This window comes from Mixophyes fleayi, chromosome 1, assembly GCF_038048845.1.
Source record: "Mixophyes fleayi isolate aMixFle1 chromosome 1, aMixFle1.hap1, whole genome shotgun sequence".
Lineage (NCBI taxonomy): Eukaryota > Metazoa > Chordata > Amphibia > Anura > Limnodynastidae > Mixophyes > Mixophyes fleayi.
Genome location: NC_134402.1, coordinates 264,730,709 through 264,753,972, shown reverse-complemented (window position 1 = coordinate 264,753,972; position 23,264 = coordinate 264,730,709). Strand labels below are relative to the sequence as shown.

Below are 23,264 nucleotides of genomic sequence, written 5' to 3'. Positions count from 1 at the left end.
ATATTTTAAAATAGAAGCTGTAAAAAGTTTATCATCATTACTATTTGTATATCAAGTAAGAAGTTCCCTATTAAAAGTCTGGGAGCTAACATGCACAAATTGTTTTCAGTGGCAAAAACTAACCCTGAGTAGAACTGCAGCCACTCTATATATACTTTTTTGCATTATACTTAGGAGTTTAAAAATAATCAGCACACGCAGCAAGCCCCATCACTGTAAGGGGTAGATTTACTAAGCTTCTAGAAGGAAAAGTGGAGGTGTTGCCCATAGCAACCAATCATTTTCTAGAATGTAATAGATAAATGATAGCTAGAATCTGATTGGGTGCTATGGGCAACACCTCCACCTTTCCTTCTTAGAAGATGTTATATATCTAGCAAGCCCTCCACCCCAAGCTCATTTTATCTCATGTCAAAGTCATTCTTGCCATTTTAGTGAGCCTAAAATACTACTAAATCCCAAAATGAAAATGTTCTATGATATATAAAGCCTGATGATTAAATGCATTTTGTGCCACGCATAGCTCTTTTAAAAAGCAAGGTGAAATAATAGAAGTGAAAAAGTTGAAATTGTAGTCAATTAAGCTACAATAACATCACCGGCCCTATCCTTGTGTATCAATGCACCAATCCAAGCATTACTGCAGCTTATGCCAGTAGACCTGTCACTCACACTCTGTTAGGCTTTTATTATTGAGAACTTAATGTCTGACATGCTAAGATAGGACATCTGGGGGGTACACAGGTTATTCTGCAATCTTGTAAGCAGCTTCCATTTTAAATAGTAAGTACTTCCTATGAATGTCTTTATTGATTATGATGTATTTTTTATTAATGTACACCTCTGCTTAATATACTAGTACTTTATAGGAAGTCCCCAAAAACTTTTTTTTTTGCTTTCTTTTTTATCATTCTAAAATATAATATGACAGTAAGAATACACTGTCTTATGTTAATATGTGACAAGCATTGAAAAATAGGTACTGTATTGCTGCATATAAAATCTGTATTGCTTATAAGACATAGTTGCCGACTTTTGCGACTCTGTCCTCCGGGTGGACGGTGGAGACAGGTCACATGACAGAGGAAAGGAGGGGCGTGGTGACGTCACTACTATAAAATGGCTAAATTCACCGCATTTACTAGTGTGGGGGGCCGGTCTAATGACACGATTAAGCCCCACCCCCGATATTCAATGCCGTGAATTTTGGCATTTTGTTTAGGATCCGGGAGGGTTGCCTACTCTTACGGGAGTCTGGGAGGACTCCCCGAAATTCGGGAGCCTCCTGGAAATTCCAGGAGAATAGGCAAGTATGAATAAGAGCCAAAAGCAACAGATGATTTACATATCTATTACAGCACATGCAGGGCTGATTAACACTGTAGTTGGAATCTATAACCTATATCATTGCAGCAACAGCCCTTTGCTCTGTACAGATAGTACAGTGCACTGTATGCACATTGCAGTAAACTCTTTATTAATGGTTGACAAAGCAAGACATTCAGCAAGGCTGACCTTAAGCTACAAACATACAATGTATGGTGTGTTACGATGCATTTGTCATGTCTTCAAATATTACATTGTTGGCCAAACTTTGTTTAAAGCAGAAATAGGCACACTGTGAGTACGTGATCTCTGTCCAGCACAATACTGTACATTAGTACAAATTTACCTTAGTTCTTATAAACACCATTACACAATTAGATTTTGCACATGAAATGCTGAATGTTGACAAAATATTTTAGTTTGATGAACAGGTGTAAGATATTATTGTTGTAATACCATGATACATACATGGAGGCGATCACAAATTTGAAAGTTGCTGGCCTGCCACTATGAAAGATTCCCACGGGGTAATCATTGTTTTTAATGCAGACATTCCAAATCACCTCAAAGAGATTGACATGTGGCACATCAACTTTATCCAACAACAGCGCTTACAAGACAGCCAGTGTCTTCTGATAGCACATATAAAGCCTGGATCAAGTGATGAGGCAGAGAGCCCAAATCTTTGTAGGTATGGTATAAAAGCCAGACACATGGGTGCAGGTGTAGTGTATATTATGATAAAGTTAAAGAAGGATAGTAATCTGTAGGTGTTTCTTTATCTAAAAAGTATGTACAGCTTGTGTGTTGAGGTGCATAGTCATTTAGTATTATTTACTCATCAGCCTCTGTGAGCCACAGTATAATGCTGTTATCTCTTAATGACTCCCTGATGATGCCAAAACTTGGCAAAGGTAACCCTACCAGCCATCCACCTAACCCGCTGTCCATACTCGTTCTCTTCACCTCTCTCTTCCCTGTCCCTACCTGCTCCTCCTGCGCTTGATCCCTACTGACTCTGTTTGTGTCTGCTGTCCGTTTGCTCTCCCCTTAGGATGTAAGCTCATACGAGCAGGGCCCTCTCCCTCCTGTCCCTATACCATTTCTTCTGCTCCAGCCTCACTATAATTGCTATGCCTGGTGCTCCGGGAGTCTTGGTAATACTTGTCTATTGTTCTGTACTCTTTTACCCTGTATGTTTTGTATTGTGTACAGCGCTGCGGAAATCTTGTGGCGCCTTATAAATAAAAGATAATAATAATAATAACAACTGATACACACACCTTCTAGACAAAGTAAAATATAAAGAGCAGAATGCAGTTATGAAATTGTCCAACTATTAATAAAGCAAGTACAACAGTACTGGGTACAAAACACTGTAGTAAGACATTTCAACAGTATAAACATAAAACAATTAGCCTGATATAACAGTCAAAACAAATAGATAGGGATAAAAATAAAGACAATGTTCTTAACTCTATCTCGAGTCTCCTTGCTACTTCTGGGTGGCATTCTAGGCTAGCAGATCTGCCCTTTATACATCACACCCATATAGCAAACATGAAATGGATTGCAAATATTAATTAATTAATGAATTAATGTATTTATTTATTACAATTGATTTCTTACCTGTACCACGAAATCTATGCAAACTCCCCAGAAATTTGTGCAAGTCCTTCCCACTGGTGTCTTTGTGACTGTATAGCAGCAACTTCCTCGCATCAGAGAACAAACGAGAAACTCTATAACGAAGGAAAATCATTAAGGGTAAACATGATTTACATAATAAATGTGAACATTTGCCAAAAGCAAAATTTGTCAGCAGGTTAGAATAAAATGTCTGTAAATCAAACTCTTTTGAGTTCTTTTCTTAAGCAAAAACAGGGTGGCACATTTGTGCTGTAAATTATAGTTTTAACAAATACTTCACTAGCAGTAATTAAACACTATTATACATTATAACATGGTCTACTTTCAATGACTTCTTATAGTAGCCATCATTCTGGTAACAAAGCAATATTAGATGCCAGTTTCATTTATAAGTTTTAGAAGCAAAGTAAACAGCCAATAGTATCACTAGTAAACTTATTTATTAACTATTTGCCAAAAAAGTAAAATGACTAGAGGCATTTACATTTGTCATAATGATTAGAAATTGTTGAACACTACGTTGAGCAGCCTGGTTACTCGTTTGTGAACAGATTTCCTCACTTGATGTTTGTGTCAATTTTCATTTCTGGCTAGTTTTTTGTTCTTTTTGCTATCCTATGTGCACTTAAAAATGTAACACAACACGCCCCCATCTTACCCTTTTCATCCAACTTACCCAAACAAATTAATTTAAACAACAGGTCTCTCCTTGTACCATTTCTTCTATCAACTTCCAGTAATTTACTATCCGTTATCCCGTTATCCCCCTGACCCCATCCTATCCTTATCCCCCCCTCCCCACCACCACCCCCCCTTTGTCCCAGTTTATACTTCGGGGGAAAAAATAATTGGACCTTGTACTGTATTTTATGTTTATTATTGTACTACTATACCATTTGTAACTGTTACTTGTGTCTGTTGAGAATAAAAAAAATTAACACAACTCAACCTTATTACGACACATGGATTAATAGAATGACTATTATAAGGGTTATTACATATTAGAAGTAACTGATGAGTTCTGTGACTAGGACGTAAGCCAAGTGTTTTTATCTGGTTACAGGAATTTCAAGTGTCATCCATTAGCCATATAATTTACAGTAGGGTTGCAGTATCCCTGCTATAGACACTGAAGTGATGACATCAGAATTCACTGATTATAAGTGTTGACATCAGAACTGAATTATGTCTAAGAGTTTATACCTATATTAACACAACTTGTGTATTTTTTAAAAGTAAGGATTAAATACACTAACAGGCAAGCATATTTACTTACATAGACCTATTAAAATTGCCAACCACTCCTGGGGACTCCCCCAGTGTCGGGTATCGGAAACATGGGTTATTGGCATTGCAGATAATCCCTTGCACCCACGGCAATGTCCCAGCAGACGGCATTGCCTTGTTTGGAAAATGACCTGTTGGAAAAAGTACACAGAATAAGTTCAGAGTTAAAAATAATAATAAAAATATAAATGCCCTACTTAGAAAAAGAAATAACCCCTCTGGAAACTAGCTGTACGGTGAATCAACATGTTAAATCGCTGAATGGTGACACAGCTGGAAGAGTCTGGGCCTCATTAATATGTAGTCTGCTGCAGGCCTTTGAGGCAGGACATTTTTATCATATAAAATCACCCTACTGAAAATATTATGCACATTAGCAAAAACAACAAGACATTATTTCCAACTTGTCAAGAGTACGCTGCTTTATGCTTTATGTATGTGTCTTTTTAAGACAGCCAGCTTCTAGGGAGCAGCTATCATAAACAATATTTAAGACCAACACTGCATTTTGCAATGTATTTTTGAAGTTAGCTTCAGACTGCTATACATAAATTACATATCCTTTAAAAACTTTTGTAACATTTGAGCTTTTGGATACAACTTTCAGGGACACTGTTAATATACAGACATTATGGCAATGTCAAGACATTTGGTGCTGAGAATTTTCTATGTCATTATGTTGCAGATAATGCAGCAGTGGCATGCATGATGGGAGCAGGGCCAACACTACATCTGTGCAGCCCTGCTTGGCAAATTTGACCAATTTCCCCCACACAGAAGAAAGTGGTCCCAAAAGGCGAGGACACTACTAAGCAGGTAGGTGGAGGGTGGGCAGTGTTGTTCAGAGGAAATTTCCAAAATGCGGATGTGCCCTTTAAATATACAGCCAGTCAGTCAAATCAAGAAGCCAGAAGAAACGTTTAAAGTTGCACTATTTGATACATTTTATTATCATACTTCTTCACTTAGAATATCACCAAAAAAAGGATGGAGCCCACTAGTGGACCCATTATAATATAATACCTCCTGCAACAAAAAAAACTTGCGGCACATCAAGTCAGATCTGGCACAGAATAAGGGTAAGGTGCTTATCAAGGGGCTTTTACAAATCACACTTGCCAACTCTCCCGGAATGTCTGGGAGACTCCCGAATTCTGGGTAAGTCTCCCAGAAGAGTAGGGCATCCTCCCGTAACTGCAATTCTCGTGGAATTGCGTCATTTTGACCAAATGATCCGGAGGGGACCATTAAAAAGTCAGCAAGTATGTTTTAAATACTGTCTGGTCATTTTTTTTTAATAGAAATGGGGATTATTTGTGCTTCAGATTAATTTGCTGCACAATTTTTGTACAGTTGAACATTTATAAAACTGCCTTTAATATAACTGTGCTTCTGATAATCTGTCCATTTATAAAACTGCCTTTAATATAACTGTGCTTCTGATAATCTGTCATACTGTTTGCTTTCCACAAGCAGCCATATACAAGCAGCCATATACAAGCAGCTATATGCACTGTGTGAATCACTGTCCGATGCTGTTTCACAAGGATTGTCCTCTGTCCACAATTCTAAAGTTCAGTGATGTGGTCAGTAAATAATCTGTCAGGAGCAGAGAGCAATTGGATTTGGAACAATACAGGTTTCTTTCTGACAAACCCTATGCAAAGTGCTAACTGTGTTTCTTTTTAGCTGCAAGACAAGTATGGATTTGGGGTTAGAAGACCTAGGGGTATATTTACTAAACTGTGAGTTTGAAAAAGTAGAGATGTTGCCTATAGCAACCAATCAGATTCTAGCTGTCATTTATTTAGTACATTTTACAGAATGACAGCTAGAATCTGATTGGTTGCTATAGACAACACCTCCACTTTTTAAAACCCGCAGTTTAGTAAATATATCCCATAGTATGATTTCACACCAAATGGGACACTATGTAGAGCTGGATGCAAACTGTGCTTTCAGTGTATAATACGCTTGTTCACTTCTGCACATGTGTAGACTGAGACGCATCTTGCGCTTATGGCCATTTGCTGACCCTTATGGTTTAAGAAGTAGAACGGGATAGGAGGACGGGAGACTCTGATGCATATGCGCCTCTCAGGAGACGGGAACTTGCGGGTGCTCGATCACTGGGTATAAGTTACTGATAGTGATAACCATCAGCTTAGATGCGTCTGACTTAACACACCCGTGTAAGATGTGTCTTTTTTTGGAATGCAATTTCCTTCTGCGTTTTAGACGGAAATTGCGCCCAACTCTGCATGAAGCCCTCTATGTAAAAAAGTTATGTTTCTGAATAAGTGAAATCGCTTTCTGCCTAGAAGAAAGTCGGAATCTTCCTGCACTGCAATATACACAAGATGAGGATTCTTATCCTTTCCAGAAATTGGATAGTTTCTGGGAATTAATTTCACCTCAATGTATTTCCTTTTATTTACTCTCAGTTGCCTACAAAATAAGCATGGTTATCTTAATGATAAATGATGCATTAGTTTGGCAGTATACAGCAGTTTTGTAAAAGGGAATCACAAGTACACATCATAAATAATAGAATGTAACTGATTTTGGGTCCCACAGAGGTATATATTCCAGCATAAAATATTATTAATTCAGCACATCTATATGTTACTTCACCATAACAATATCATGTCTAACACAAGCAATGGAAAACTGAAACATTGCAAGATACTTAAGAACTTCAGATTTCCTTTCCTATATTACAAACAGAGTGCAACAGTAGACTTATGTCTTGTGCCTTGCAAAATCACAGTGCATTAAACTAGCATTTCTTATGGATCTCTATGTTTTTCTTTGTGCTGATAAAATGTTAACTTTAAATTCAACGTCAAAAAGATTCAGAATACCATATCAAAGACAAAGGTATCATAAATATTTGCCAGTTAGTAGTTTAGACAGGCTGAGTTTCACTGTTTAAGTGATAATCTTCAATCTATCCTTATAATAATACTCCACATGTTGTAGAAAAATGATCACTTAAAGGATTAAAGACCTCATAAGTATGTTAGACAGAAGATGACAGTATGGCATTTGGCAGACTGTGCCCATCTTACAAGATAAAATCAGCAAAAGTGATAATTAATATAATTTACATTAAATCATTTTTAAAAGCAAAGCAGTCAACAGATAGCAGGCAAGACCTGCTCTTTATTGCATGGCCTGTTAACATAACCCAGCTAATGTTGGACCTTGAGCAATATTTCTTTTACTCTACAAACAGCTGATACCTGCTGATTACACAGGTCAGAGTGACTAGCAACTGATAAAGCCTCATATTTCAACAAACAGGATAGCCTAAAAGACAATTAAGCAGTTTTGTGCGGAAGCAAAACTGTCACACTTGCTCATTCAAGCTGCAGCACCAATGTTGATATTTGCAGTGTTTTGAGCACTATAATAATAGCTTAATATTTTTAGCAATTTTAACTGGTTTTTCAATGTACTGATTTTTATACCAAATTCAACTTCAACTTGAATCTTTTTTTTAAAGTAAGTTATTTATATGTATAAGTTTTTTGGAATAAAAAAATTATAATTGTAAACATTGCACTTTTTGGGGCAGATTCAAGTTGGCACAAGGGGGCACGATGTGACTCTGGAACAGTCCACAGTGACAAAACTTGGCATAGTTTTTACATTACATTTACATTTTTCCTTGCGTCACAAAGGGATGCAGGTAAAATGAGCGGAGATTTCTGTACTGTATTTTCTTGCAATCTATGGGTGTTGTCCGGAGGCACCTCACGTCTAACTGAATGTTGGGCAGCACGGTGACTGAGTGGTAAGCACTTCTGCCTCACAGCACTGGAGTCATGAGTTTGATTCCCGACCATGGCCTTATCTGTGTGGAGTTTGTATGTTCCCCCGTGTTTGCATGGGTTTCCTCCGGGTGCTCCAGTTTCCTCTTCACTCCAAAAACATACTGGTAGGTTAATTGGCTGCTATCAAATTGACCCTAGTCTGTGTCTGTCTGTCTGTGTGTGTGTTAGGGAATTTAGATTGTAAGCTCCATTGGGGCAGGGATTGATGTGAGTGAGCTCTCTGTACAGTGCTGCGGAATTGGTGGCGCTATATAATTAAATGATGATGATGATGATGATGATGTGCTCCTCTGAATGGTAGAACCGCAGAAAATGGTTGGGTAAAAAATGGCATTCAAAGTAAGCCTTGAACTTAAACCACTGCAGGTGGCTGTATCAGATAATAGCTTCTCGGACTGGGTCATAATGTTACTGAGGGAAAGCAGAGCTTTTTTTGGTAGTCTTTCAAGGTTTAGCATTGTGAAATCTTTGTTCTGTGCCAGAGTTAACAGGAAACAGCAATCTGTACAGTACAGACCTAAAAAGAACATTTATCGTCCGCTTCGAAGAACCAGCTATAGAATAATAAAGAAAAAAAGTGAACTTTTAAACTCTACACAAACCTGGCATATTCTCTTACGGCACTGAATGAAAAGCGTAAAATATTTTACAAATTCTTTTTTTCTGAAAAAGCCTGCAGCACACATTGGTCTCAGTGATCTCAAATGTAAAAACTTGTTGTGACATGGCTTGCAGCGAGTTATATTTAACATTATGTTACAGAGAGCAGATCGGAGCTGTACCAGATAACCACAGATCCCTATAGAAACAACACTAGTGGTGTTACCTGTTTCTTTCATCCCACTGGCATTGCACATTTCTGTTGCTTATTTTGCTCAGTGTCCCTATATGTCAAGTTGGTCTTTAAATGCATCTGATGTATCAATGTTCCTGCTGTTGTCAAGGACAGATGACAAGGTCACCTGAGCTGTCACTACTTTTCTATGTCCATGCTCTGTCAATGAACCAATCAAAGTCACTGTGCCTTATACTTGGTAATATAACAAATTACTGATGTGCTAGTGAATAGCCACACATGGTCTGACATCCATAAACTAACTCAACACACAATTGCTTTAGGCAGCATCACTACATGATAGCAGGTACATACTTTGTCCAGGTGTCAGTATCTGTATCTGGAGGCACGGCTTTATCCCGCAATACGCAACACCCGGACGGATTTTTCCGATATGAATAGGAAGATATACAGTTTACTTTGCACCCATACTTACATTCATGCTGTTCATAAGGTGGATAGGAAAGTCGGACAGAGATCAGAATGAAGAAGATGAAGAGAGGCCAAGCTACTTCAACCACCAGCTGCAACTGTAAATAAAAATATAGATTTATTTTGTTGCTTGCTTATAGATAAGAATGACTTAGGAGAGTAAAACGTCTAGTAGGCATAAACAAGTTAAATCTAATGGCAAGAATATTGTGATGGGATTGCATAAATCATTCAGCACAGAGGGCCCCACTTTAATTCAATTCCAAGAACTGCATCCCGTCCCCTGTGTGAAGGTTAACTGAACTAGGCTGATCTCTCTAGGGGACCTTTTCAGGAAAAATAAAAGCATTCTGCATATGCCGGTCTCCTGCCAATTTCATTTCAGACCTTTTCTTTTACTCAACTGAGGTCTCCTAGAAACTGAGTTAGGCCCATCAAGTATGTCGTATTTGGGATGGCTCAGGAGTAAAGATCTGTTCCTGTTCTAGGAGTGCAGCCAGAGGCAAGACAGGCTTTTAAATTGTATTTAATAAACCCTCACACCCAATTTGTATCACCACTCCTGCTTCTAGATATAATTAGCCTTTCTTCTAACATAGATTTTCACCATCACACATTCCCTATAAATTTAAATTGGATTATTGTTGGACTTGTTTTGGGACCACAGACTGTGATATATGTCTGAATGTTCAATATCTCTACAGATATGGAAACGTGGGCCCAGCTCAGGTAACACAGGCATGAAGCAGGGTACCACGTAGTACTCTTACTTAATAAGAACTGATAACTTGCATCAATACTTAATGACCAGGGGCCTGATTCATTAAGGATCTTAAATTAAGAAGTTTCTTATTTAAGTCTCCCGGATAAAACCATGTTACAATGCAAGGGGTGCAAATTAGTTTTCTGTTTTGCACATAAGTTAAATACTGACTGTTTTTTCATGTAGCACACAAATATCAACTTTAAATTTCAGTGTACAAATAAGCTATCAAGTATTTGTGTGCTGCATGCACAAACAGTCAGAATTTAACTTACCATATGTGCAAAATAGAAAACTAATTTTCACCCCTTGCATTGTAACATGGTTTTGTCCAGGAGACTTAAATAAGAGACTTCTTAATCTAAGATCCTTAATTAATCAGGCTCCAGATGTGTTTTACATCTAGTACAAGAACAATTTTCACACTTTCCAATGTCTTATTTACATATGCAGTAACTTTTCTGTTAAACTGGGAACACACCTATGCAATTATCCTGCAGATCACTGGATTCACAACCATTTGTTCAGATCATGTTTTATCAAAACACATCTCATCTGTTGATTTTGGTTTTCTAAACTTCCTAAAAATTGTAATCAACAATGGAACCATGATATACAAATGTGGAAGTGTGTACACAATCAGGACCTGCAGCGTAAGCAGATATCTGTAGAGTGTGTACACTCACAATCAGCAGATGGTTATGAGAGATGAAGATCACAGATCTGAATATAAATTGTGTAGTTGTGTATTCATGCTCATCGGGACCTTTAACCGTTGGAAAAATCATTACAGAAATTGCATCTGAAGTAAGGTCGCATAGGAGAGCACCCAGTTCTACTCTGTCATGTTTTATGACAGAGAGGGATTTCTTTTGTTAGTGTTTTGAAATAAATAACGTTTTTCATTCTGAGAATCTCCTATAGGTCAAAACATAAAATAGAAAAATACACTTTGACATGTTTTTTTGTATGAGGACAGGGGTTTAAAAAATGCTGGTCTTGGCAGATGACAGCAGTGATGACCACATATATACAGTGGATCCTTGATCCATCTGAAAACAGAATTCTTTATATCCAGGTACCATTAGATACACAATGATACAGACCTACACAGGGGTTTGTGCTCATCCATTTAGTCCTATAACTCTACCAAGTTGGGCATTTCCATTAAATGAGCCTGCAAGTCTCTACATGTTATTTCTCTATGATATAAATTAGCCAGTGTCTGGCACAATGTCTGCTACTGCTATAGATAATTTATGTCTGACTTCAGTCTGCTGCTATATTTATTTTCATATTTAAAAGAAATTTAGCTCTGAAATCCATTAACAAGGTAGGAGACAAGACAATATTTTATATTCAGACAACGGCATGGCTTATTTATCTCTACTATGTTGGCCATATTATGGAATTACAATGTTTTGTTCTTACTTATTTCAATTCACATTCAGATTACATAAGCAGTATTCATTTCTGAGTGTTTTGTATGACATACCTTATTCATAACTTGGTCATATATACCCTTACAAAGGTTATACTAATAATCATAATATTAGATCATCTATGCATAGCAAGTCGGGGCTTGTTAATGTAGATATTATTCAATTTTAGAATGATTCATAACATAAACATTACTCTATGTGAAGATTTTAAATATATGCAATATATAGACTGTATACAGTAGATATATATGCACCGAATATTACTTTATATAGACATACACACCAAATGGAAGGTGCTATGAACATTACTTAAGGACCTATTTAATGTAACAACATGTCAAAGGTTGCTTTGGAAAAAAAATGATGGAATAGATTATTTCATAATTGCATTGCTTTATCTACCTGTGTGTTATCTGGTATGACATGAACTTGAACTTTCTCAATGATTAAAAATGCATTACCATCTAGGAAAATATTTACCCCAGGTGCCCCCTCTCGAGCCATATTAGTTGCAATTTTCTCCAGGGCTCTGCTGGTTCTGTACTACAGAACAGGCAAATTAATTTTGCTAACCACTTTTAAATGGTGGTGGATGAGGTGGGGTTTAAATCAGGAGGGCCAATGACAAACCACAATCTCTTGTAGCTTGTCATTGGTCCTCTACTCACACATCCTTCACCCTACCGGTTTCAGCTGGGATTGAGAGAGAAACGGAAAAGACAAGGGCAAAACGGCTGCACGGCGCAGTTACCGGGGCATTAGCAATGCAATAATTATCTTATTGGAGGAGCTGGATGGGTCTTTCTAGATAAATGGAAGTTGGAAACACTTGTGTATCTTGAATTTACATAATATATTTAAAGGAGGCTTAAAGGGTGAAGAGGGTACATTTCCCCCAAGGCTTTGTGCCACCCAAGCAAGTGAATTTTCTATACACATAAGTAGTCATGTAATACAAATATTCAAACACACAAAAGTGACAATTTTAATATAGACAGACCCAAAGTCCCAATGAAAGAGATGGTCATAAAGTCGTAGTAACACTTTGAACTGATGTTTCTGATCCTTCCATCATGCAAATTTTAAACTGGTCACACAATACTCCAAATATAGGCATAAAGTGATATTACAGGGGCAGTTTCAAAAGGGGAACATGAGTGTGCACCTATCTATGAGCAAATGACCTTTAGTATGTTTTGTATCAAACACCAAAGACGAACACCATAAGTCTATGGTGTTGAAGCATTTTCTAAATATGTTATGCTTGATTTTCTTTTTGTGACCATCATAAATATTAGCTGCATTTTTCTTTAATTTAGTAAGAGCTGCAAGTTAGGAACTTCTCCAGTGCTGACCTCTAACCCCTCTGTTATATGGTCAATAACGTAATGAAACAAGCAAGAAAAGTAACTTTGCCTGTTGAAATGTCCACTCAGCACATATCATATGTATACCAAACATAAGCATGTCTGTCTATTAATACGGCTAATTAATTTAATTCATACTTTATTTAAAGATTCGGTCTTATTCTTCTTTAAAACTGATGGCACATTATAGAAAGATCTTTCTAAAACACAGGTATACACAGAAAAAAAATCTCAATTTGAAGAACGTTATTATGCCATGAATTAACTTTCTTTATCACAAAGGGCTTCAGCTATTAACTGGCAGGAACCTGTGGCTCTGCAGATGCAGCAAACTAGTAGCAGGAACCTGTGGATCTGCACATAGAGTAATCTAGTAGCAGGAACCTGTGGATCTGCACATAGAGTAATCTAGTAGCAGGAACCTGTGGCTCTGCAGATATAGCAAACAAGTAGCAGGAACCTGTGACTCTGCAGATACAGCAAACAAGTAGCAGGAACCTGTGACTCTGCAGATACAGCAAACTAGTAGCAGGAACCTCTGGATCTGCACATAGAGTAATCTAGTAGCAGGAACATGTGGCGCTGCAGATACAGCAAACTAGTAGCAGGAACCTGTGGATCTACACATAGAGTAATCTAGTAGCAGGAACCTGTGACTCTGCAGATACAGCAAACTAGTAGGAAGAACATGTGACTCTCCAGCTGCTCTGGAAGTACTCTACTAGACTCTTACAGTTCCACAACAGATGGAGAAAGACCTGTTGCCTCATACTGGCAGCTTATGGGCAGACCATGCTTGGACTTGTAGTTCCACAAGTTTCTTCTGTCTGGCAGCTCACGGGCAAGGCATGATGGGTCTTGTAGTTCACTAAATGCTGTTACTTGTTGCTCCATAACAGCTGGAGAGCTACAGGTTACCTTGTTCTGCAGTAACCCATTACATAAGGTCTCAGAGCCTGAGTCATTAAGGAGAGCAAAGCCAAAAAAAAGGTGTATGTTTGATCCCGGACAAACCATGTTACAATGCAAGGGGTGCAAATTAGTTTATTATAAGTTAAATACTGGCTGTTTTTTCCATGTAGCACACAAATATACTTGATAGCTTTATTTTTACACTGAAATTTAAAGTTGATCTAGGACATGCCCTATCCCAACTATAAATCTGTCCTCACATTTTAAAGTTTCCTCCCCCTCCAATACAACATGGTTTTGCACAGGTGCAAAGTTACTCCTTTTTATGCTTTGCTTTACTTAATGACTCAGACCCTCAATCTTTACAAATGTATGTGTTAAACAAAAACGCATTCATTTTAATGCATATAACAATAAAGGGGTCTATGTACTAAGGCAGTCGGGACGTGATTAACTATTAATCATTAATCAAAAACAGATCACTGCAGTTATATGCACATAAGTTATATATAGGTAAGTCCTTAAAAGCATTTAGCATTTTATAACTGATTGTGTAAATCCCCACACAAGCATGTGAAGAGAAAAATAAAGCCAGAGGCTGAAGTTCTAATAAGCAAGCAGATGAAGAAAAGACACGACAGAAGGTTAGTAGAATTGTCTTTTGTAAAAGCATCAATTAAAAGAAAAAAAACAGTGCATTTTAAGCCAAGTAATTCACACATCTGTACATAGCAAAACTAGCTCTCAAACGAACTAAGAAACACACCACAGACTTCAGTTAATCATGGTGCTGGTGAAAATTAATAATGAGTTGATACTAGCTAACAGCCGTATACAGAAAGGTATAAACTTACTGTGTTCCTCCGTCGGTACGTGAAGTTCTTCCAGAGAAGCAGCCCTAGTTGTGTGCAGTAAGACATCCTCTCCCTGGTAGCTCGCACTGCTTCACCTCTGCAGCTCTGGCAGAATGTGTTGCAGTACCAGGTACTTTAGGTTGCTCATTAACTGGAAAAGACAGAAAAGGAATAGACTATAAGCTTCCTGAGCTAAAAAAAAGTCTACATTCACTCACTGTGCGGGATACATACATGACAATGATAGCAGTTAGTGCAGGCAATATTCAACTGACTGGTAACGACCAGAAACTGTGAAGCAATTCAGCAGTCAATGCTGATATCTGACACTTTAGTGCATTACGACATAGGCAACACAACAGAACACACAGTAAATAAATAGACAAACCAGCAGGAACATTGTGGTGTTTCCTTGTCATGACATAACTAAGGATGTTTGATAGTACAGGTACAACTTTCATAGCTTACTGAAAATGAATGAAAACATTATGTTAATAGTCATTTAATGCTATAGAAAAATGTATGAATGAAGTCTTGCCAGGACAGCGTCTCCGATAAATTGGTGATAAGTGGCTTGCTCGGCAAAGGTGAGGTTTTGTCCCGGGTGCACTCAATGAAGAAAGGCAGGGATCAAAAGAGAATTCTCTGAATTCTCCGAAGGCTCTTTACATAGACAAGAGCTGCTAACTTCATTCTCAGATGGCATTAGCTATCAGAGACAAGCTCCGAAAAGCTAAGGTTTACGAAGCTTGTTAAATCTTTTTGCAATCTCCACATAGATGTCCAAATGCTACCTAAAGCTCAACATGTCCAAAACCAAGCTTATTATCTTCCCTCCTGCTAGAGTCACCACCTGCCCTCAAATCTCCCTCACTGTCAATAACACCACAATATCCTCAGTCTCCTAAGCCCGCTGCCTTGGTGTCACACTTGACCCCGCCCTCTGCTTTATTCCTCACATCCAAACTCTCTCCCAGTCCTGTTGACTTCACCTTAAAAACATTGCCACAATACGCCCTTTTCTTACTCAACATGCTACCAAAACTCTTATCCATTCTCTCATCATCTCCCAGCTTGACTATTGCAACCTCCTGCTATCTGGCATTCCTGACACCCATATAGCCACACTTCAATCCATCCTAAATGCTGCCGCAAGACTGATCTTTTTCTATCACCACTCCACATCTGCTGCTCTACTTTTCAAATCCCTACACTGACTCCCTGTGTCCTCCAGAATCAAATTCAAATTACTCACCCTTAACTACAAAGCCTCTTACTAAAACTATCCCTGCATACATCTCAAATCTCATATCAAAATACTCTCCTTCCCACCCACTTAGATCTACTTCTGACCTGCGCCTTGTCTCTGGCAACCACCTCTCACTCCCACCTACAAGACTTCTCCCGTGCTGCTCCCCACTTATGGAATTCCCTACCATGCTCAATCAGACTTTCCCACAGCCTACAAATCTTTAGACACTCTTTGAAAAACCATCTATTTTTTTAGAGGTGACCTTTTCCCCGATAACACTATTCACACTAATGCACAACTGTCCCAATCTCATCTCTGAGCCACACTCGCTCCTCTTGTTTCAGATGTGCCCTCTTCCACTTAGAATGTAAGCTCTCTAATAATGTCCTCCATACACTTTGTTTTCATGTCTGCATTTATTTTGTTTACCTTGTATGTCCCTGTTTTATGTATATACTGTTTTCCCTAATATACGGCGCTGCAGAGCACTGTGGCGCCTTACAAATCTATGATAATAATAATAATAAGGCCATCTCACAGTCCCCCTAGACAGCTAGGAGGGTAGATGCAAATGGAAGTTAAATGAACGCCGCTGATATCTCCCATATCTGTGGCGAAACATGTATAATAAATAGCCTTGATACTTAAATAGTGCTATAATCCTTTAAAAACAGGTGTTTTCTCAGGATTTCAAGGCTATGGGGCTTTGATATTAGGCCCATAAAACTGTTATATGTATATTAATTGGTACTTAGCCTATGTTTTGTAACCTGCAAATGGATGCCACATTAACGCTTTAATTGCTTGAGTGGTTTTTAGTGTGATTGAGTAGAAATACATTAAAATATGGGACCCTAAGCTATAGTAGGCCATTTGAATGCAATGATACACAGCAGGAAATTGGGGGTAACACTTAAAGGGGCAGATCCAAATAGCTGTGAGGCCTCGCCAGACATCGCCTCAATGCCCGCCTGTGCACCTTGCAGGTTAATACAGTACAGAAATTTCCGCTCATTTTCCCTCGCATCTTTATGGGACAAGAGGGAAAAGTAAAATTTCAGTAGAAACTCTGACATAATTTGTCTCCGCTGAATGTTCTGGAGACACATTGCGTCCTCTCGTGACAAACTGAATCTGCTCCATACAGCATATTGATATATTCATGCAAAAATCAGACTCAGCCGATTCAAAGGTTAAAGGGAGTGACAATACTGTCCTGGTACCCCAATCAAACCAGGAAAGATATAATTAGTGCATTGTAGTTTGGGGTATTAGCAGTGGTGGAACTACCACTGGAGCAAGCTATAGGACACGGCGATGCTGGTACATTCTGCACCGAATACGCTATCCTCCATTTATGTTCAAAACATCAGAGTGGGGTCCTCTGGAGTGGATGGTCCAGCATCACCAGAACCCACTTCAAATGACTGAGTGTTACACTTCTGGGTATTAGATTTGTAGATGGATGACGTTTAAGCAATGGAGTGAATTTTGACAGATGGCTAAGAGAAGCTAGGATCTCTGTAATATTTTTCTGCAGTTTCTAGTTACACCACTGATCTAATATAGGTTATATAACATTATACATAATCTAGACAAGGGATCAATTGAAACCATTACATTTAAAACCATTTTATGCTAAATCTTGGTACAAGCTGAAAATCAACCCTGGTTGTGTCTGTTTCCCCTTTTCCTGCTTTCTGTCATTTTCTGGTTGTTCTGACCTTAACATGCCCCAAATCAATCCAGGCTCTTCATGTCTGTGTGATTACTAGTCCATTACAGTATAGGCTGATTTGGTTAACAGCCGTTTAAATAACACACAAGTGACAAAAAACACTGCGAGAGCAACTAGAAAGATGTTAAACAACCACAATCTGTTCTGGCTGACCTATATTTTTTAAGGAAAGTGTCACCTTACCTTATTTACAGGCAAATAATTGTGTTAAATGTTACAGTGAAATATACAGTATATATTGTACCAGCACGACGAAGGAAGGGCCACAGGCGAAAGTTGTGATGTTAGTAAGCTTGTAAATATACTTCAAATGTTTGGTTATATATTTTGCAGGGGTTACATGCCTGTTCTAATGTTATACATCACCCTCCTTACTTAAGTTCTACTCCACTGTTTACTGGTCATGGTATCAGTTTGCAGTATTGCCTAGATCAGTGTTTGTCAACTCCAGTCCTCAGGACCCCCTAGCAGTGCATGACATGTTTTCCATATCTCCTTGCTGGAGCACAGGTGTATTCGTTACTGCCTGACACAGTGTAGCAGGTGGTATTATTATTTCACTGGTCACCTGGCAATCCTGCACTGTTAGTGCGTCCTGAGGACTGGAGTTGACAAACACTGGCCTAGACAATTAAATGTAGCAGTTTAGATTCTGTAGATGCAATGAGAATATATGTTGGAGGTGGTAGGCTACGCTTTCTATCTATGGTGGGGATACACTGAACATGTTCAGAAAGCAGTGTAAATTAACTGAATGGGTAAATTACTAACTGCAAATTATGCGTTTGTACAATGCACGCAAGTATGTAAATGCACACGTCAGTTGCTGCAATCTTGGCATGTTAAGCCATGCCTGAATTTATGCAGGCGCATAAGGACAGATGCACAGACACTCAAATCCAAAATTCCCCTGCAGTTTAAGGTCTCATATGCATGGGAACTATATTACAGTGTTTAACGCATTCTCTCAAAGGCTCTAAAATAAATATGCTCTGACGATGATAGTCCAAAATATAATGTAGTGAATGAACCCGTACACATGCACTTTCTGTCAAGTGGACAATTAAATTTGAATCAATTTTGACATTGCCTGTAGCATTCAAAAACGTTAATATTCGCTAAAATATGGGAGAGCTCATTTAAGTGCACAGTACATAGGCAAACCGAGGGGGGGGGGGGTTCCTAGTGCCTGGAAACCCCCTCCAAGCCTGAGGCACTGTATAATTGAGGTGGATGGACCCTGACCCCGCTTCACATGGCTCAGCTTGAAAAGGGAGAGCTGCGTGCACCTAACAGTAGTGCATGCAGCATTGCCCATGTATATTATAGGGATAGAAAGAGTAAAAGAGCAGCTAAGCACTGTCTAATATTATAGCCATGCCCCCATGCATGCTGGTAACGCCCTCTAGTTTGCCCCTGCAGTACACTCAGCTGCAGGGCAGCTTTGAGACACGTTAATTAACACATTTTTAACACTTTGTTCAAGCAAGGACAAACTACAATATTTTGTCTGTTATAAATCATGTTGTTTTTCAACTCCTGTGTGTGCAAGACCTTAAAAAGAGTGTCAAACGTCTCAAACATGCTTCTCCACATACACACTGAAATACAAACATAGTACAACATTTTAAAAAAATATTTTGTTGTTAACAATCCTAATTTCTTTATTTTTGCTTTCTAATTCATACATTGGAGGTAGCATCATCCACTGCATATCTACACATGGTCAATGAAGGGAATTGCAGTTCAATGCAAGGCTTGGGCATAAATGGTCAAATGTAATTATATAAAAAAGCACTGATTGAGTAGCTGTGTGCATTATACTATCAGATTCTAATTACCATCCATTGGACAAGTTCATGCAGTAATATATCAAACCAAGACAGCGAAATAAGATAACACACTATTTCTGGATCCTTAATTCTATTGGTAAATCGAACATACCTAAAAAAAGATTTTATCATTTTCACGTCAATACTCTGAAAAGCCATTTGACATTGAAAAGGCTTTTATGTTCATGCAATTATTTTTTCCACTGTATGTCATAAACATAGGGGCCATATAAATATACTCTTCAATTATTTATCTGCTTCTGTTGCTTTTGGGCTTATTTTTCCTGTGTTTAAGATTAAAATGAGATAAAAGGGGAGGAGATAGGACACATTCTTTTTCTTTGGGAAAATAATTTCTGCAACTCAGCGTTGGTGTTGAATCAGAAAATGTGGGAGTCAGAAACCTGTACCACTAGTTCTTACTGTTCCAGTGCAGAGTTTCCTCATGGAACCCAAAACCTTGGCTTCACTCTCCCCCCTCATATAAGTTTCCAGTAAGCTACACCTACCAAACCACAAGTCAAGGGCATCAATGCAATATACAGCCGTCTTAAGGTATAGTACATTATTGCACGCTACAGGGTCGTTATATAATGTTGCTGAGCTGTTATAAATCCCCATGGGCACCTCTACTGAGCCGGTATATAATGCTGTGTGCACCCCTGCTTAGCTGGTATATAATCCTGTGGACTGGACACCTTTGCTGGTCTAGTTACTAATGCTGTTGGCATCTCTGCTCGGATAATATATGCTATGGGCACCTCTGCTGAGCTGGTATATATAATCCTCTGAGCACTTATGGTGGGCTGATTTTTAATATAATGGGCAATGCTGCAAAACTGGTTTATAATCCACTGACCACGTCTGCTGGGCTTGCATATATACATATAGGCACCCTGGATGTTCTATAACATTTTAGTCTATCTACTGGGCTGGTATATAATCATGTGATCACTCTGCTGGTCAAGTACATAATGGGCCTGATTCATTAAGGTACTTAAATTAAGAAGTTTCTTATTTAAGTCTCCTGGACAAAACCATGTTACAATGCAAGGGGTGAAAATTAGTTTTCTGTTTTGCACATAAGTTAAATACTGACTGTTTTTTCACGTAGCACACAAATATCAACTTTAAATTTCAGTGTAGAAATAATCAATCAAGTATTTGTGTGCTACATGAAAAAACAGGCAGTATTTAACTTATGTGCAAAACAGAAAACTAATTTTCACCCCTTGCATTGTAACATGGTTTTGGTCCAGGAGACTTAAATAAGAAACTTCTTAATTTAAGTACCTTAATGAATCAGGCCCAATGTGAGCACTGCTTAGTAACACTATATGGTAGAAGAACAACATGTAACTATCTTGATTTTAATTTGATACAATTGCTTTAAACATGAAAAACCATATGAAAACACATTTCTATTGTAAAAGTTAGTACTTTAGAACAGGGTTTCTCAATAGTTTTTTTGAGCAGGTATCTCCATTTGCTTGTAACAGTTTACCAAATATCAGAACATGTTTAGCAAAAACTCCCTAGTGTGAGTAGTGTGTAAATTGACATTAGTTAACTATTTATGTCTGTAAATGTATAATAAAAAAATAGTCTTTCATTGTATTTGTGTATATTGCACTATTACAGTAAACTGCTATTTTGAGTTAACAGGCTGAAGTACTCCTTAAGCTTGTCTAAAGTTTTGGGGATACTACTAAAAGAATCTTGCTCTGGAAAATACTGCATTCTTTCCATCATTCCCCCGGGGGATGCAGTGTAGTAACTTGCTTTTAGTGAAAGACATTTATAAGGAAACTGAATGATGAAATTGATTTAACTGATATATCAGCATGATGCCACCTGTAGCTGGATACTCACTGGTGTTAGAAAACTGATTTTGCACAATTGTGTTTAACATGTCGTGGTAACCAATGCTTGCTCTGTTATACAGAGGGTGATAGCCATTGCAGGTGCCGGTACAAGTTGGTATATTTTTGGAGTCAATAGTTCAGACTTTTGTTTTATAAAGTTTTCATTGTGGCGGTTTATTACCCCATTTAAAGCATTCCAAAAGTGAAATAAGAAAACGCCAGTTTTAAGTTACAAGCAGATGACTAGTTTTATAATCTGTCTTTCCGATGTGAACACCTTTAACATTCATTATTTAAGTTAGCTTGGTTTGTGCAAATGAGAAAATAAGTGGGAAAAAAACAGAAGTGAACAATTGTGTCCCAAGTAAAACAGATCGGTTTGTTAGTATGAAATACCTGTACATGTCCTATTAGTTGCAAATAAAGTTTTCTCAGGGTAAATGAACCTATAAGTTTGTATCAACTAGAAGGTCACAGTTTTGCAATGTGTTCTTCAGAGCTGGATTAAGCCCAAGTGTTGCTGTAGGAAGGGTTGTAGCCCACATACTGCAATCTTCACAGTGTTTGCCTCATATTATAAAAGTTGTGCTAATTATATGCACTATGTCACTCACACATACATTATTCCAACAAGTGCTCATCACACAGGATTACACCAGTCTAGTTCTACACCCATGATTACACCAGCAGTGCCCTTCACACACAAATATGTCATCAGTGTCCCCCACCACCCCAGCAGGGTTTTAAACCTCAGTGCACACACAGGTCACAACATCAGTGCCGCATACACGGGTTACAACATCAGTGCCCTACACATGGGTCACAACACCAGTGCCGCACACACACGGGTTACAACATCAGTGCCGCACACACACACGGGTTACAACATCAGTGCCGCACACACACGGGTTACAACACCAGTGGCGCACACACGGGTTACAACACCAGTGGCGCACACACGGGTTACAACACCAGTGGCGCACACACGGGTTACAACACCAGTGCCGCACACACACACGGGTTACAACATCAGTGCCGCACACACACACGGGTTACAACATCAGTGTCGCACACACACGGGTTACAACATCAGTGCCGCACACACACGGGTTACAACATCAGTGCCGCACACACACACGGGTTACAACATCAGTGCCGCACACACACACGGGTTACAACATCAGTGCCGCACACACACACGGGTTACAACATCAGTGCCGCGCACACACGCACGCACACACACACACACACACGGGTTACAACATCAGTGCCCTACATACGAGTTACAACATCAGTGCCGCACACACACGGGTTACAACATCAGTGCCCTACATACGAGTTACAACATCAGTGCCGCACACACACGGGTTACAACATCAGTGCCCTACATACGAGTTACAACATCAGTGCCGCACACACACGGGTTACAACATCAGTGCCGCACACACACGGGTTACAACATCAGTAGATAAACCCCGTTGTCGTATTACCCAATACTTCTACTTAGCTGTTTGGTTCCCAATTACATGAGCAAAAGCAAAACAAATGACAAATTTATCTCAGGAATCCATGTAAATAAAACTAGCTGCATTTAGAAATTATTGTAGGAAATATTGATAGAAATCGCAACTAAAAACTTTCCCTGTTTAGTAAAGAGTACAAAGTGCTAGTTCACATTTTACAGGATATCAAGTCTGATCTGCAATTGTATATATTTGTATAAATATACATTTATCTCAGTCTGTTTAGGGCTTTTTTGCTTCCTCTGTTTCAAGTTACTGGCATAGTGATAACCTGAATGAAATAGTATTGTATTATTATTATTTAGTTATGTTACCACAGTAACTACTTTTTCCACTGCAGTAGAGGG

General features: G+C 38.5%; 1 protein-coding gene across 2 annotated transcripts in view; it reads right to left on the bottom strand.

Moving 5' to 3' along the window:
- ABCA1 (ATP binding cassette subfamily A member 1) overlaps positions 1 to 23,264 on the bottom strand; it is a 106,103-nt gene that overhangs the window by 64,563 nt on the left and 18,276 nt on the right. For both annotated transcript variants that reach the window (XM_075210475.1, XM_075210484.1), the window contains exons 2-5: positions 14,708 to 14,858; positions 9,374 to 9,467; positions 4,253 to 4,394; positions 2,956 to 3,068 (exon numbers count right to left, since the gene is read on the bottom strand). In XM_075210475.1, coding sequence (XP_075066576.1) covers positions 2,956 to 3,068; positions 4,253 to 4,394; positions 9,374 to 9,467; positions 14,708 to 14,773 — 415 coding nt within the window. In that variant the 5' untranslated portion in view covers positions 14,774 to 14,858. The remainder of the gene's footprint in view (positions 1 to 2,955; positions 3,069 to 4,252; positions 4,395 to 9,373; positions 9,468 to 14,707; positions 14,859 to 23,264) is intronic.